Here is an 18,258-nt window from a genome sequence, read left to right as displayed (position 1 = left end):
CTGATGCTGCTGGTTATTATGTGAGAGGGTGAATGGCACAAACATAGCGGTAATGTTACATTTGTTTTTAAAAATGATCGCGCCTCATGTACGTATGTATGACTAACTGTATCCTATGAGTGAAATTTGATTGTGGATTGAAATCCTTCCCATGCAATAATACATTATGCTTGCAAGCTTAATATGTTCAACCATATATTTATGAGTTGTCATCATAGCTAGTGAAGATAATTTTTGCTAGTGTTGTTAATGCAGATACACTTTATTGGCATTAGGTGGCATGTACATGGGATGATGTGAAATCTCTCCGACAAGATATGGAGAAAAGTCTGAGTTCCTCTACTGTACACTTTAGGATAAAGCTGCTACAGGCTGCTGCACAAATGCAGGTAAAGATTTAATATTATCGTATTGGACTGCCTTACATTTTGAAAGCATAATAATTAAAATATTTAATTTAGAAGCTTTGGATTTTTAATTTTCACCTAAACACTGGAGGTTCTCAATTTCACTGATAAAACATGAAGGTGCACTTGCTTAGTTATAATTAGTTTGGAAAGTTTAATGGTTCAGTTTTTCCAGCTACCTTTCAGCTAAGGAAAAGTAATAAACAATCATTGAAGCCAGGATAAACATAATTGAAAAGTGAGTCTTAAGCTTGCAGACCAACAGAAACCTTTTTCTGTGGTGGGAGAGATAAGTAGGTAGGGGAAATGTGTGAAGCAGCTGGAAGAAGAGCTTACAGCAGGAGCAAAACTATTGTAAGCAGGAGAGCCTTGTTCATGGCCATTATGTCGTAGTAAAATTTGCCAAAAGCTGCACCACATTATTTTTCTTCCAGATTATTGTTGTAGATTTCAACATATTAGCATCAGTGGGGATGCCATCTTTCTGGCGAAGCAGTAAGCTGTTACAGTGGGCCTTATTGTGTGGCCTTCTCTGAATTATTTCATACAATGATTTCATACTTATAGGTTTTAAAGATCTATGCCCAGATGTCAATTTCATACACAATTCTAAACAAAGCTCAACAAATTGCCTTTGAAAAGTGGAAGATTTCCGAGATCTGTTGAGTAAAAAGCATATCAAATTTAATAATTTGTCAGTAGTAGAGTGCATAGTGTATAAGATATATAATCATGAAGTTGATGATGCAACTACCACCAATTTTTTACTTTTATTTGAAATCTACATTAATTATCAAATGCAAATGTTACTTAAGAAATAAATTGTGTGCTGAAACAACATTGTAGCTAACAAAAAGCAAATTTTACAAGAGAACAAAAAATGTTTAACACTAAACTATTTGGGATTTATTGATGCAGACAGTGTATATGAGGTGACACTCCATTCTGCATATTTTTATAACAGTTATTGCACAATTGCATTCGTTATCCTTGAAAACAATGGCATCATTGTAATTGTCTTGGACATTGCATCTCTGCAGTTACAGCTGTGAAATTCTAAAAAACACTGGTTTTTCTGAGCTATACATTACAGGAATTGAAAGCTTATATTGTTATATTCATAAAATACAATGATACAGATCCAGTCAAATAACATTTATTGTAATGCAAATGAGCACGAGCAGCAACAGAAGATACTGTAAAATTTAACACCATTCTGTTGCAGTTGCACTAAACATGTACATTTACTAAACATGTACATTTAGCTTTATATTTTCAGTATTCAGTCAATGGGTTTTGTCAGACCAATGTACTAATCCACTATTCGCTTGATAGTTGCTGATAGAAACCCATTTTTTAGCCGGGGTGTACTGATACATTTCAAGTCAATATTTTCTCTAGGCACCTTTAGTCAGCAAAAGTATGCTATTATGGGCAAAAGTTTGCTTTTTATTGACGAAGGCTTATCTTACAAGATAGGGAAAAGTGAAGCGTTAGTTGGCAACAGCAACTTCTCTCCATTGTTTTGATGAACCTCTGGTTGCTAGATCTTATGATGTTTTTCCCTTTAGTGTAATGGCATTACCGGATCAAATTGTAGCCAGACTTACTCAGTTATATTGACTGAGCCTTTATGCAATCCTTGGTCTAGTATCCTAAATGTTTATGTTTATCATATGTATCAATATTTTTCCTGAGAATCTTGTGGAGAGATGCTGTGGTGTTACAAGGTGACTGAGTATTTTGTTTCTTGATACAGCAGTTTTCTATATGTTATTGTGTCTTATACATTCCGGACAGTAAGGACTAGATCATTACATAATTTCTATGTTGTGGAATGTGAGTAAAAACAAACAGCATAAAAAATTTTAGGATACAGACTTTCTCAACTTTCTAATGAGGAGAAGCTTGCTGTAAAGAGACCAGGACAACAGTTACCAGTTTTAAATAATGTACAAAATTGACATTTTAAGAGAGCATTTAAAATGGATGTTTATGAATACACTGATTGTTTATGTGAAATTAAAAATATGTTATACTGCTCTCCACTCTTGTTGTTTGTTGGGGAACTGTCATGGCTAAAAGGAGAGTTATGTACAAACATGATCTGAGTATCAAAGTGAAGAAGCATGAGTGCTCAGTTGTTCACATCCAAAATTGTTTAAGACTGGCACTTTTTGGAGCAGTAAATGTAGCTGAATAATTGGGTAGCACATATAGAAGGAAAATTATGGAGTATAATGAAGAAGTTAGGCATGAGAGATGTGAGTTAAATATTTTAAGAAATTGTATTCATTTGATATTTTCACAGGGCTGATTAATTTTAGTGCTGAATGGAATGTGACACAGATCATTTGGATAAGGCAACTGTTTTCAAAGAAACATCCAAAACAATTCAAAATGAATTTTTGCCAATTACGTTGGACATATGCCAAGAAGAAATTTTAAAGCAAATAAGGGAACCAGAATTTTTAGCTGTTACTGCAAATGAAAGTAGTGATATATCAAATGTATTTCAAATGGATGTTGTATACCATTACACATTGAGAGGTTAACCAATAGAAAGGATCGAGTTCCCTGTCTTCTTCCAAACATGATCCACAAACATTACCTGCAATTTTGCTAGAAGAATTAGACAAGCAAAAAATAAATGAGATTCCCCAAAAATTAAATGCACAAGCCTATTATGGGGCACTCTTTGTGGCTGGTTGTTCTGGTGGCATACACGCTGCTGTGAAAACTTTCTATCCTAACACAGAATATGTGCATTGCTGCACCAATCAAGTTAATTTTATAATGAGAAGGGTAGCATTAGTCAACCACAATGTGAAAATACTTTTTTCAGTTTGTGGGGAGTATATGCATTCTTCTTAAACAGCCCACAGTGGACCATGATCCTTGATGTGGTGGTGAGAAAATGCTTGCCACGATCTTGCCCTACTAGGTGGAATATTCAGTCTCCATCCATAAACACAGTTTATGACTACATGGAAGACATCATTGGGTCTATGAATCACGTATTGGAAGGTGACTCTGTAACAAGAGAAACTATAATTTTCAGGCTCTTTGTCATAAAAAGTTATTTCCAGTTGTTGCTTTAATTATTGGTTGGAACTCATCGGTAAAGTTCTCATTGGTGAGCTACAGCATGGACACACTAATATGTGCTTCGCCCATAAGACCATTTCAGCATTTTAAATAAATGTTATTAATATCCGTGAAGAAATTGGCATCACCAGTGGTGATGATTCTACTGGTTGCTCAATGAAGTTTCTCAGGCCATCTTGTAGCTTCATCATTGTTTCTTCCAGAAAAGTTTCCCTTGTACTGTTCTAAGTCCCCTGAAGGTATCTTAAAGGTTGTTTTCAGTGGGCATGTTTTTGGATGAACAATCTTCTGTCTACCTAACACAAGAATTTAGATCATTGTTTGGTGCTATTAGTGAAGTGTAGTTTGTAGTAACCAACAACCTAGGGAAGATGTTCATTGAGTGTTCTAAACTGCTGAAGCTAATTCTTACAATACCCATAATGTAGGATGAAGAAGAAGAGAGGTGCTTTTTAAGTATGAAAAGAATAAAATCATTCTTATCCATCTGTATTAGCCAGGAAACATTGTCAGCCTTGTTGATGCTTTCCACTGAAAGAAATCTCGTGCTGGCGATCGCAGACTTCAGTCAGTGTGTCACTGACAAATTTGCATCAATAAAGAGCAAGAAGGCAAATTTTCAATACAAGTGAGGCAAGAATAAGTATATTCATAATGTATAATTTGTCTCATATTCCCTCTCTTTTAAACAATGAATGTATTTCATTTTACTAGGAATTTAGCTCATTTCATAACAATAACATTTTCCTAAGTAGTCCATAAGCTGTAGCATGCTCTTTGCCGCAGATATTTTTCTGTCATGGATACGTATCTTAACTTTCTGCAGGATTGTAAACTGGATTTTAAAAATTGAATTTTGTGATCATACACCATGAATTCTAAGTGTGTTTACAATGAAGGTCAGGAAGACAGGTGCTGAGATAAAGAATTACTTTCCTTGTAACCATGTCATATAAAAATAGAACATCGAAACTTCGGTGCAACACTCAACTTTACATACCTGTGGCAGGCACTGGCAGGAATCACAACATTGTTCCACTCACCCCTTCAGGTGGCAATTTTCCGGAAACAGGATCAGATTGACTCGATATATGAGGCACCCACTGTCCATCAGTGTCTTGTATTTATTGTGCTTCTGCTCCTGGATGTTACCTTTACATTTCCTTAATTTATTAAATCACCCGTATGGGACTGTGGGCCCACCTTGATACAAAACAGTTTTGTTATTTATTCCCAAACTAGTTTCAGTGAAAAAAATCACCATCATCAATGGATTCTTTGATTCTAAAACATGTAGAAATAGCGAACTTATAAAACATTATTACATATGTACTGTTTTGTTACAAATATTGTTTTCTGTGAATAATTTCATAATACATTATTTACTATATGTCCAAGCATGGTTTTGTGATTGTTGCCACTGCTTCTGGCACTTTTTTCCCCATACATCATGTCATTTTCAACTGTGTGAATGGTTGTTAGTAAACAAATACAAGATGTGAACTTATGTATGTCAGTGTTATACAGTTGGTATTGTGGTAGTGTTGTGGATACAGTTTTGGTGTGTACTAGGTTGTTACATAGTTTGCCAGCCATGTATTCACATTTGTTGAATGCCTTGCAGCTACTTTTGGACACACATAACAACCTAGTACACACCAAAACTGTATCCACAACACTACCACAATCCCAACTGCATAATGCTAACATACATAAGTGAATGTTTTGTATTTGTTTGCCAACAGCCACTCACACAGTTGCAGATGACATGATGAACGCCAAGAAAAACGGCAACAAAAAATGCAGAAAATATAATGAAAACAGTGGCAACCATTACAAAACCATACTGTGGTATGGTATTATGTAATTATTCACAGAAAACAATATTTGGAAAGAAACAGTACACATGTAATAACGTTTCACAGTGTTTTACAAGGATGCTTATTCCTGCATGTTTTAGAATCAAAGAATCCAATGATGATGGCAGTATTTGTCACCGAAACTAGTTTGGCAATAAATAAATAAATAACAAAAGTTTTTTGCATAAAGACAGCCCACAATCCCATATTGTTCTCTTTTCATATGCAAACACAGACCAATGGAAGAGCTTCAAGATAAAACTAGTGTTATAGAATCATTTTTGCACTCCATTCTCTACCACAACATTTGCTGCATCACCTATGATGCCTTCATGTACAATGTTTGTTGCAACAAAAAATTTTGAATTCAACAGTAGGGTCCAAAATAACTCAAGGTTTAACCAACAGATGCTGGCTGTCAGATACAGTTCTAACTCACTTTTGACAGAAATGTTGGTTACAACATTGTTTGGGTGAATAATTCAAAAACAGAATCATAATTTTGTAAACAAAAATAATTTTTTTAAATTTTTACTTGTGAATTGCATAAAGATTCTGTTATCCATAGTAAATTAAAATTATGTGTAAAAATACCAAATAAAACACTTTTTTATTTCTAGAGGCTGAACAGTATTTTATTTTATTGATTTGGCCTTCTGAGGCCTACATGAAATAAGTGATGTCTTCTTTCTTTTGTCCTTTTTTCTTTCCAGTAGTTTTTCATTCTTTCCCTACATTTTCTCTTCATTCTTAAATCCATATTTTACATGTCTTTTTCTTTGTTTTCTGATAGGAATGCTTAAAACTACTTACTTCTGCTCTGAACTTTTTTGTTTTCTATTTCTTACTCCATTATTTCCATTTCCTGTGGACCTGGTTTAGCATCTTTGGGTTTTTTGGTAAAAAAAAGTTAAAATTCTTTTTGTTATTATTTTCTCATATAACCTTTTTAGGTTCCACAGAATATAGCTCTTCTTTTTGTCATTGTGTTTAATATACATTCTATTCCTTCGCAAACTTATTTATTACTTCCTAATTTTCATTCCTCATTGCCACATTTTGTATCCAAGTTTTTTGTGATTATTTTCCTTTCCTTGTTTTCTATTTCACCTAACTGTTTGGCTGTATTTAACAGAAGAAATTCTGAAGAGTATAGGAATTCTGGTCTTAAGGCAGTATTGTAGTACCAGGCTTTTGATTTATGGATAAAGATTTTACTATACAAGTTTTTTGTTGATTGGAAAGCCACTTCTATTTTCCTTGTGCTTGCTAAGTTAGCTTCTTTGTCCAATGCATTTAGTCATATTATTAGATATTTAAATTTTGATCCTTTTTTTCTTCCAGAATTAATTTTAGTGTATTTCAGCACCTCTTTCATGTCTCTCCTATACTTAGTTTTTCAAAACATATGCATAAGACTTGCTTTTCCATCTGTCTCTTATAGAAGATTTATCTGCAGTGTTGAATCTTCTACAGATTCACATAAGATATCAAGCCAAACAATCAGTTCTCAGGTCATCCCTTTTCTACTAATTATGACTTTTTTTTAATTCCTTGTTCTATTCTCTTCCTCCATTCCCTGGCTGCTTTTTGTCATACACAACTGAACAGCAGTGAGGACACTCCACTGCCTTGTCTTACACTAAGTTTGATTTCAAAAACTTTGGGAGTTTCAGCTAAAAATTTAATTTTGCTTTTTGTATTAGTTTGTTTGTCCTTTTGTGATTGCAACTGATTTGTTGTCAATATGATTGTTTGAAGTCTACAAAGGTTATATGAAGTATTTTGGTTCTCTTTCGTCTGTACCTGATTATAAATATCAAATTTAAAATTTGTGCCACACAGGGTTGTTCTGTTGTTAATCTTCCTGGGTGCTTTCCCAATTGCTCATCTAGTTGGCTTTCCAGCCTGTTTTGTAATGTTTTTGAAAGAATTTTGTAATCAATTACAGGAGGAAAATTCCTCTGTAGTTGCTGGGACAGTTTTATCTCTTTTTTTCTGGAGAGGATGCGTTAATACTGTTTTCCAGTCTTCTGGTATAGCTTCTGTTTAGCAGGTTTCTTTGAAAGACTTTTAATGACAATTTAACAGTCATTATTTTCATTTATATTAAGAGTGATTGACAGAGACAGAATATACAAAATAATGCAAAATATACATGCTAAGATCTGAATACTGGGAAAAGATGTACACAAAAACTGTATGTTAACTACAAAGTAGGATCAATTCTGTAATATGTTTCATTTTTTCCTATAAACAGTAGAGCCATACAAAAAGACCTATAAATCAGAGAACCATGCTAAGGTACCATGGAACCTATTTCCACACCTGTCCTATTCAGAAGTGCACAAGCAGGATGCCTAAAAAGGTGTCACAAGGCAGACAATAAATAAATAAAAGTGTGCTGCAGCCTCATGGAGTATTAACCATTAAAATTACTGTTGTTCTATCACCACTCTTGCTTTTTTATATGAGATGCATGCAATTGATGTGTTACATTCATCATTAATGGATGTTTTGTTTATCAGACAGCACTAAGTATACAAGACCTAGGACAACTGTACCACAAACCCATCCGTGATTCTCAGGGAACTTTGGTGATATCCACTGTCAACTATGTCCGTTCTCCAAAATCTGTATCAGTATTAAACTCAAGATGGTTGCCACTGAGTAAAGTTCAGAAAAAGTTAGCAACTCATGAAGAACCAAATGTAGGTGAACTGCTGATGGCATCTATACAGGTAAAGAAATAACTAGTTTTTAATGGCTTATTGATTCAACACATTGTGCATTACATATTTTACTGCTCTTCTTTTTTCATCATGCCTCACTAGATTACTTTATTATGTGGCTAATCCTTTTAGAGCTCTTTGGGTTAGTCAATATCTCCAAGACATTCTCTTTGGCCATGCTTTGGTAATGAGGTAGTAAAAATGCTTTATCTTTAAATTATTCATATTACCTATAGTTATTTTAACAAAACTTCTCTCTTTTTTCAGGAGCAGATCACATATCATCAGGTTAGCAGCATAAAGCTTAGTCGTGGATTATACCTTGGTTATTTGAAGATGAGAAGTTCTGTTGACCTGTTACAAGTTGTTGTGCCAACAAAAACACCAAATGTCTTACCACACTGTAAAATCAGGGATAATCCACATGTTTCATCGTGAGTATTTTAATACTTTACCTTTAATATTCTGCCCTTGCAGATGAGTTTAGTTTGGTGTTACACACTCACTTATCCTTTCTGAGATACGTAGACTCTCGTATTGGATATATTAAGAGAACTGTTGACATCTCAGTTTGATATTCAACCATAAGTAAAATGCACAGCCCAAAAATAAAAGTAAACAATATTCATCTCTTCATTCAAAATCTGATTTCAGGGAATTATTTGAACCGATGCATAAGTTTTAATGTTTAACCATACAAGAAGTTTAATTTATTAATTTTTTATTGTAAATGCCAGAAAATAGTTTGAAATTCACATACAGGACAAAGATGTGAGCAGTTATCAGCACATACAGTATTATGATAAAGTCAGAATTTTTCATCTTCAAACCAAGTTCTTCTAGAAAGCAGAATGATTGTCAAGATAGCTCTTCTGCATAGTCCAATCAATTTTATTTAAATTTTGAGTAGAACTGATAAATTCAATAGCCAAATGAACTATACCCTCTATTCAAATGTGTAATATACAACCTGGATGGCCTGAGAAATGAAACCTGGAGAGACAACATCTCACTATATATTAAATTCATTGAACAGTGCATAGGTAGGTACACAATAAGTGTTTGAACATCATAGCACAAGTTTTGAATTTTAATTCTTATGCAAAAACAGCTAGAGAGACCAAGAGCTGAATGCAGTAAGCATGCTCAAAAGAATTTATGGAGAGCTGCATCAAATCAGTCTTCCAACTGAAGATGACAACAACAACAAAAGTAAAGTAGGGCTAATGAAATAATTCCAAGTGACAGGTAAACAGAAACAACTTGAAACATCAAAATTGCATCTAAAACAATTGCTTTGATTTTTTTTTACTAAATGGCATCTTCAGCAAATCAATCAAATGACTGTGAGTGGTTCACTGTAAACTATTTATGGCATTGTTTGAGTAAATTTAGTAATTAAAGAGTATATCTGTGTGTGTTTATGGTTTTAAACACTTTTAAATTATCAGCCATGGTTGTTTACAGGGAAGAGTGGGAGTGGCTCAAATATCAGAGCACAAGGCATAAAGCTCAAAGCTGTTGCTCAAGTGAGACAATGAGTGCAACATCAGGAGATGAAGGAACTGGAGATGAACAAGAGCAGGGTACTGAACAACAGAGGTATTTCGTTGAGCTTGTTGCTGCCACAGCAAGAAGACTATTTTCTTACATGGAGATTAGTACACAAGATGCTCTGGCACATAGGTGTGTTTTAAGGAACTTTAACATTTCTGTTACATGTTTTTATCAGCCACATATACTTCTTCATCTTCTACTTTCCTGTAGGCTGTATGCTAAAAATGTAATAGAGACCAACACACAAAGTGGGCTCTGGCACATGTTTCTTAAGTATTAATAATATATGTTGCATGATCTACTTTTGTAAGTTATGCAAGTAACTTTTGGCAATAGTCAAACATAAATATTAATAATATAAAAGTAACTGTAATTTATAAATATCTGGGGATATAGTGGTGTAGATGTATAATTTTCAATTTTGGAGATGTGTTTGTGTGTACGTAAAAATGTAAGTAATGACAGTATACAGCTACATAATGAATATGTTTCTTTTATTTTTCCATATGCTGAATCTTCCTAACATGACCAGTCATTCACTAGCATAGTTAGTTAATGGGCCATAGTAAATACAGCATCACTAAAAGCCTCCATATTCTGCATGTTTAGGCAAAGCATCTCACAGTGTGTTGTACAGCATTTAAATGATGCCATCATTGTGAGTCATCATGTGTCCCGGAAGCTGTATCGGGATGCTCAACATCTAAAATGTGATGGGCTGTGACTGCTCTAATGCTAGCCCATCTGTTACGGCCACATGACATTCTGCATACAAGTTCTGGTCAATCTAAAATTACTCTGAGGTTTATTGAGTTCGAATAACTATCGTACCTTGAGCTCTCTGAGAACTACGGGCTAAATCAGACTTACCTTTGTAAAGTGTATCACAAAATAAATAATATTAATAATATTATTCTTAACACTCTCCTGACATAATAGTTTTAAACATGGTTCTTGGGCTTACCATCTGATGATATTATTTTATCTCCACAATATTCCATAATAAAAACTGGACAGCTGCACCAGGTGGTGTAGTAATTCATTCAAAAATTGTAGAAACTGCATACACAAGTAAACATTGGATTCACACTGTCACAGAGGAACCTATAAACACTCGGAACCATTGATCTCCACACAAGCATTGTCTACATCCCACTCACATAAACCTTATTTGAAAATATCAATAAGACTCAGAAAGATGACACAACTTTCTAAAGTAGGCTGTGTTGTTTCTCGGGGTTTAATCTCCACATCAAATTTCATCAAAACTGGTTCAGCGGTTTAGTTGTCATAACGTAACAGACAGTGTTACTTCTGCATTTATTGTAGTAGTGTGGATTTATGGACCTGCTTCATCAAATGAAGCACATTGGTCGCCCAGTTCATGAAAAGTTTCGGTAATGAATCAAGTGAAAGAGGATCATAACTTCGTAAATACTGTATTTCTTCTGGGCTTGGACAGCAGAGCTGCTTGCTAAATGTTATCAAGCAGATGTGACATATGTCTCCTTGGATGTATCTGTCACATATTGTCTACATGAACCGGGAAGTCTCCCATGTGGCAGTTTATTCTGATATCCATACAAAGCTGCTCATTCCAGTGACAAGCAGTTTCCGTAGGTCGCTTCTACTGTGGGCAATTATTGACCAAATTGTTGGCCAAACAAAAAAATAGAAGAGGAATTTTTGTCTGCTTATTCTACACATAATATTTCTGAATGTTCTGAAAAGTCACACTGTATTTAAACACCAAAGGAAGTACCAGTGCTGCTCATTGATCAGACAGTTATTTGTACATATATTAAAAATGTCATGAAAAACTGCATTTGTATTTAGTTATCAGTATTAATTTTAATGATAACAAGACTTGGGGTTGTACCACAGAACCACAGTGATAAATAATGAACTTGAAAACCTGAAGTAAATAATGAAATTTAAACACTAGTGTGGGGAACACAGTCACTGACCAATAGAAGAACTGTTGGACAATGAGTAGACTATGTAAGAAAGATTTGATTACTATTTCTCAACCATAACACACAGACACAAATCAGTGTTGTTAGAGATACCTGTTGAATGTGCATCCTGTACGAGTGTTAATATAATGAACATGAGCTATAGACATCAATATCTTGTCTATGTTTTCCTAAGCACTTTTTCTGTGAGTATAATGGTTGTTTTTACGTCATACAGTTTCCATTTTTATAAACTTAAACTCCTCTTAGTGCTGAACTGATATTAGGTTGTAGGTTTTGTACAGTCCTGCAGATTGTTTTAAAAAGTAAGAGAGGTAATGGTGGTTCGGGGATGAAAAAAGGATAAGGGACAATGACACTACTCTTGCTTTGATTGGATCAATGAGACAAACTCAGTTACACAATTGTCATACACTGTGTATTAGAGAGAGATAGAAAGAAAGAGAGAGAGAGAGAGAGAGAATGAGAGAGAAGAGGGATGGGAGGTATGTCATGGGAAGAATATTAATAACTCATAAATTATTGCAAGGAGCTGAACATAATTTTTCACAAAATTAAATTATATATTTTATTATTAATTACTGTAGTTGATATTGTGGTAGTGGTGGAGACATGATATAACATGACCAGTTTTCTGGCTGATAGAAATGAAAGAATATGGCTGATAGATGTCCACTGCACTGATGATGTGCAGTTTTCCTGTAATGTGAGTATGCACAAAAAAGAAAGAAATGTCAGCTACAAGACTTCACTGTTGACTCATCTAAATTAGATGTACTTTTTGTTCCAATAGAACCATAGTGAGGAGATCCTCCAGGATGCAGAACATGTCAGAAAATAGGAACACAAATAAATATGTACAAAGAAAAACAAATATGTTAATTTACCTTCCTTAGATCACAAGTGAAATGGTCCTCTTGAATGTGGAGGTGGCAGCAAGCTTGTCACAAACCATGTAAATGTTCAGTACACTAAGTTTCATGTGATACAAGGACTGTTGGACTGTTGTAACCATGCATCATCAAATAAAAATTTCATTTTACATTTATTTACAATGATCACATCCCTGCAGTGAATTTGTACAGAGGTCAGATTGTATGTAACACTTGCATTATTACTAACGTACATGTATCAGTTGATTCTGTTAAGAAACTCTTCAATGGAGTTGAAGGAGTTGGCTACAAATAAATCCCTTAGGCTCCTCTTAATGTGAAATTTGTCATTTGTTAAACTTTTTATGGCTGCTGACAAGTTATTGAAAATGTGTGTTTCTGAATAATGAAAACCTTTGTGGACTGAAGTAAGTGACTCTAAATCTTTGATAAGATTATTTTTATTTTGATTCAATAAAGTGAGCTATTGGTTTGAAAAAGAGACATATAAATTTTATTAAGGAATAAATATAATGGAGTAGTTTGTATCCATACTACCATAAAAAGGCCTGTGCAGGATGTTCTTGAGTTCATATCACAAATAATTCACGTTACATGTTTTTGCACTTGCAAAACTTGAGCTTAGCTTGGTGATTTACCTCGAAAAATAATCCTGAATTACATCATGGATTGAAAGTAACCAATTAAATTTGGACAGATAAAAAATTACTATTCTGTCATCATCTTTGCCTGAGTTACTCTGTTTCTGCATCAAGTAAATGTGATTCAGTTACTATAATCACAAGTAAGCTTTTGTTTTGCTGGTGCTGCACAATGTGATCTTGGATGTTCTTTATACGCGGGACATTCAATAAGTTATGCAACACATTTTTTTTCTTGGCCAGCTTCAGTTGAAAAAATGCAGAATTTGTCATGGGACATCAAGGAATATTCTCACTTCAGCCCCTGTAATTTCATGAAGTTCTGATAGGTGATGGCACTACATGTAGTCTTCAAAATGACGCCTATAACAGAAGTGTGTTCCAAGCAGAGGGTTTCATTAACTTTCTTTTGGCAGAAAACCAGAGCATTGCAGATATTTATAGATACTTTCAGAATATCTACGGAGATTCAGCAGTGAACAGGAGCACAGTGAGTCATTGGGAGAGGTGCCTGTAATTGCCTCAACCAGGTCGTGCAAACCTGTCCGATCTCCTGCGTGCCAGCCGGCTACACACAACTGTGACTTCTGCAATCTTGGAACATGTGGGCACTTTCATTTGAGTTGATCAGGGGATCACAGTAAAACACCTTTCCACAATCTGTACATCTCCGTTGGTAGTACTGACACATTCGCGTCATCCCCCCCCCCCTCCCCCCCTCTGTGTGCTCGCTGGGTTCCTCACTGCCTAACAGGACACCATCAAAAGCAATGCAGAATCACCTGTGTGTTGTTGCTTGCACATTACTAGGCTGATCATGACAGTTTTATGCTGTACATTGTCACAGGTGATGAAATATGGCTTCATCACTTTGAGCCAGAAACAAAACGGCAATCCATAGAGGAGCTCACAAAACTTTATTGGACTGTTCTTCCTCATCCACCCTACACTGCTGATCTATCACCTTCTGATTTCCATCTGTTGGACCCAATGAAGGATGCACTCTGCAGAAAGCAGTACATGGTTGATGGGTAGGTTACTGATGCAGCGAGACATTGGCTCTGGCGTCAACCAGTAGAGTGGCACCATGTAAGCCTGCGGGCCCTCCCAGTAAGATGGCATAAGGCCATCGCATTGAATCGGGACTATGTTGAAAAATAGAGTTTTGTAGTCAAAAGAGTGGGGAATAATACGGTGTATTGAAATTCAGAGTGAAACCAACCTGCATTCAGAAAAAAAGGGTTGAGCTACTTATTGAATGCAGCTCGTAGTTATTGGTACAATAATATGATGATATGGTCATGTCATCATTTGAACTCACGTTGATGTACATAATTTCTCACATGACGCTGCTCCTTTTATATCACATCTTTGTGTACTCTGCAAGTGACTGCAGATTGTACGATGGACAGTGCTTCACACCTTTATTAGCTGTCCTTGTCCATTCTCATATTCAGCAAGAGAAATATTACTGTCTGTTTATCTGTATATTTGCTATCATCTCTCTTACATTATTCTCATGATTTTTATGACAGAGGCAATAGAATTATTGCACATTCTTCCTCAAATACCAGTTCTGTAAATGTACTAAACGGGGATGACAAGAGCAATGTTATCTTTCTTTCCAAGTACTCCATTAATTCCACCAAAAATCTCTGCTTCACATTTGTGCTGGCTATAGTGGGCTGTTATAATCGTAACACAACATCTCTAAATTTGTCCAGTGTCTGTAATCATTCATAAACTGAAGAACCGCCATTGGAGCTGCAGTCCACAGTTATACATCTACATACCATCTTTGCTAACCACTGTGAAGTGCATGGCAGTGGGTATTTAACATTGTACCATATTTTAGGAGTTCTTCCCATTTAAGATACATATGGAAGTTGGAAAATCACTTGTTAAATACCTTTGTGAATGCAGCTGTTAGTCTAATTATATGTGATTCGCATTACAGTAGTACTGAATTTAAATTTGATGCACTCAACAAATTAATGTACCTTTTTATCTCCCCTTCTGCAAACTTCAGGTGTTCATTCACCCCTAGAAATTGAAATGATATGTTGGACTCTAGAAGTTTACAGCCAAACTTGTAGTTATTTGTGGGATGTATTCTAGTCTCTGTCTTCCTCTATGGTTTTTACCCTCTACAGTTCTTTCTAGTATCATGGAAGTTATTCCCAGATGTCTTAACAGATGTCCTACCATTCTGCCCCTTCTTCTGTCAGTGTTTTCCATTCCTTTCCTCTCTGATTCTGTGCCGAACCTCATCATTCCTCACCATAGCAATCTACCTAATTTTCAAAATTCTTCTGAAGCACACATCTCAAATCCTTCAATTCTCTTCCATTCTGGTTTTCTTACAGTTCGTTTCATTACCATACAATCCTGTGCTCCAAATGTGCATTCTCTGAAATTTCTTCCTTAATTAAGATCTATTCTCGATGCTAGTAGACTTCCGTTCTTTTGGCCAGGAATACCCTTTTTGCCAATGCTAGTCTGCTTTTGATGTACTCCTTGTCTGTTCGACATGGATTATTTTACTCCCTAGATAGCATAATTCCTGAACTTCATCTAGTTCATGACAATTAGTCCTAATGTTAAGTTTCTCGCTGTTCTCATTTCTACTGCTTCTAATTACTTTCATCTTACTCTCAATCCATATTCTGTTCTCAGTAGACTGTTCATTCCATTCAGCAGATATTGTAATTCTTCTTCAGCTTCACTGAGGATAGCAATGTCATCAGTGAATCTTACCATTGATATCATTTCACCATGAATTTTAATTCTACTCTTGAACCTTTCTTTTATTTCCATCATTGCTTCTTCTGATGACAGGTGATAACTTTTTAAAAATCTGTCCCCTGATTAATCTGCATAGCATAATGTGATGCATCTCTACTTTTAAACTGGTAGTGACTTTTAATAAAAGTATTTTAACAGCCAGCGTGGAAGATTTTACTCACAATACTGGGAGTATGAACTTCACTCATGACTGGTGCAGTCAGCTAAGTGAACTGTTATTTAACAGTATTATAACTGCCAAACTATTTTGGCAAACTAACACAAAAAGACAATGGGATATTCAAGAAGACATCACGGGGAAAGTAACTGATGCATATCATCAGTTTAAGTTGAAAATAATTTACATTGTGATTGGATGCAAAACTAACTGTTTTTGCTGCTGCTATGAAGACCTTGGCTTTAAAGAGTAGCATTGTATCAGCTAGTAGATTCACAAAAGGAAAGTCATTCCTAAAATATGTAAACCATGTGTTTTGAAAGATTGCAATTTTTATACTTGGTTTCACCGTAACATTTATTTAGTGTTTGAAGGGGCATTAAAACTACACCAAAAACTCAAGTGAGCAAAAGGCACTGAAATGAAAAGTTTAGGATACTAGCCTCAAAAAAATATTGACTTATTTGAAATTGTGTTGGTTTCCTCAAAGAAAGAAAGAAAGAAATGATAGTTATTTTGTTCCTTGTAGATACAGTAATGTACCATGTCAGTCATAGCTGTTAATTTTAATGAAAATTGTTTCTTAATTTACAGATTGTATGACACTGAGGTTGTTGATCTGAGTTCAGAAGTATCTTTCCTAATAATAGTACCACCTGCAGAAACAGCATGTGCTGTACCAGGACAGAGGGATACCTTGCTGCAGCGAGGTGACTTGATATCTTTACCTGTTCAAGTCTTTGAAATGGTGCATCTTGGCACATATCAGAGAGAGGTCATCTCCCGCTACTCTCGGCTGTCTTGTATACTCGAGCTAGATACAGTATTAGCCCACCACACTCACCGTGAGGTATGTTACATTTTTAATGACAGTTATATTTTTGTTTCAAATGTAAGCCATACTGTAGTAAGAACTAACAAAAAACTACAGCTGAGTGAAAAACAAACACAGTAAAACCTTGTTTTTACATGCCCGCACATTCTTTTTGTCGGTCCCAATAGAAGTCTTATTCTCTCAGCTCAGAGCTTTCCCATCATTAACAATTCCATTCTACAACATTTCCAGTATATTAAGTTTTCTTTGACATTATCATGACCATTAACATTGATTGTTACACAAATTTCTGCAAAGCAGAAAAATCAGACTATATGCAGAATTATTGATCATGTAACATAGCATTTCTTGATTGTCAGCCTGTTTGGTTACAGCTGCCTGTATTATAAGTTCACAGTGTTTGAAAGGATGGGAAAGCACGTTGAGTCCCTGCCTTAATGATTATAATGATCAGATGATAGTGACTAATAGCAGCAACCTTCCTTGTGCTCATTGTGTTGTATTACAACAGCTTTAATTTAATTTTGCAGCCATTCATACAAACACTGCTTTTGAAGATGGCTGTCACTATAATGGGTTTTCATGATTTGTTGTTACTTCCACATGATATATGCTAATCTGTACTAGTCTCACATCCTATGATGGTATGACATGATTTCAGATGTAATAATTCCTCCTCAAGATGCTTCATTACATGATGACAATTTCCACCCTCTTTCTCACTCAGGATATCCTTGAGCTGAGTGACCTTCTCAGCAGCAAGCTGTAGTTTCATGCCTGGTATTCTCTGTTTACACAGATTGCCAGCTTTAGTGTTTCAAGTTTTATTTACCATAAGTTTTGTAATGATTTTCAATAATAAGTCTCACATCAGAACACGAATATCTTTTTAGTGTGATTTCATGGAAGACTTTTGTTTCCATTTCATTTACTCTACTGGACACGATCAGAACAAAGAGGGAAACCCACTTGTGTGTTTCAGCACTTGGCCACTGCCATTGTGGTGGATGATTTGTATACTGTATAGAGACAAGCAGAGCTAATTGCTGTTAGAAAAACACAAAAACAATTAATTATTTTAGATTTTTTTTAAATAGACAAAATTTAAATTGTTTTAGTTTTATATTTTGAACAATATAAAGAGAATGACAGTAAGAGTAATTTATTCATTTTTGCTTGTGTTTTCTGTGCTTTCCTGTGCTTACTTTCCTGCACTTTATACTTTTTTGGGTCAGGACAATGAAAAGTGTAAAAAGAGGGTTTTACTGTAGATCTCAATCACTGAATG

The 18,258-nt window shown here is 35.1% G+C and overlaps 1 protein-coding gene across 7 annotated transcripts in view; it reads left to right on the top strand.

Annotated features, from left to right (window-relative positions):
* Positions 1 to 18,258, top strand: part of LOC124775910 (ankyrin repeat and fibronectin type-III domain-containing protein 1) — a 703,384-nt gene that overhangs the window by 643,793 nt on the left and 41,333 nt on the right. For all 7 annotated transcript variants that reach the window (XM_047250748.1, XM_047250750.1, XM_047250747.1 and 4 more), the window contains exons 10-14: positions 276 to 389; positions 7,903 to 8,115; positions 8,374 to 8,540; positions 9,574 to 9,792; positions 16,730 to 16,985. In XM_047250748.1, the coding sequence (XP_047106704.1) occupies positions 276 to 389; positions 7,903 to 8,115; positions 8,374 to 8,540; positions 9,574 to 9,792; positions 16,730 to 16,985 (969 nt within the window). The remainder of the gene's footprint in view (positions 1 to 275; positions 390 to 7,902; positions 8,116 to 8,373; positions 8,541 to 9,573; positions 9,793 to 16,729; positions 16,986 to 18,258) is intronic.

This window comes from Schistocerca piceifrons, chromosome 2 (assembly GCF_021461385.2).
Source record: "Schistocerca piceifrons isolate TAMUIC-IGC-003096 chromosome 2, iqSchPice1.1, whole genome shotgun sequence".
Lineage (NCBI taxonomy): Eukaryota > Metazoa > Arthropoda > Insecta > Orthoptera > Acrididae > Schistocerca > Schistocerca piceifrons.
This window is presented reverse-complemented; position numbering and strand designations above follow the sequence as displayed.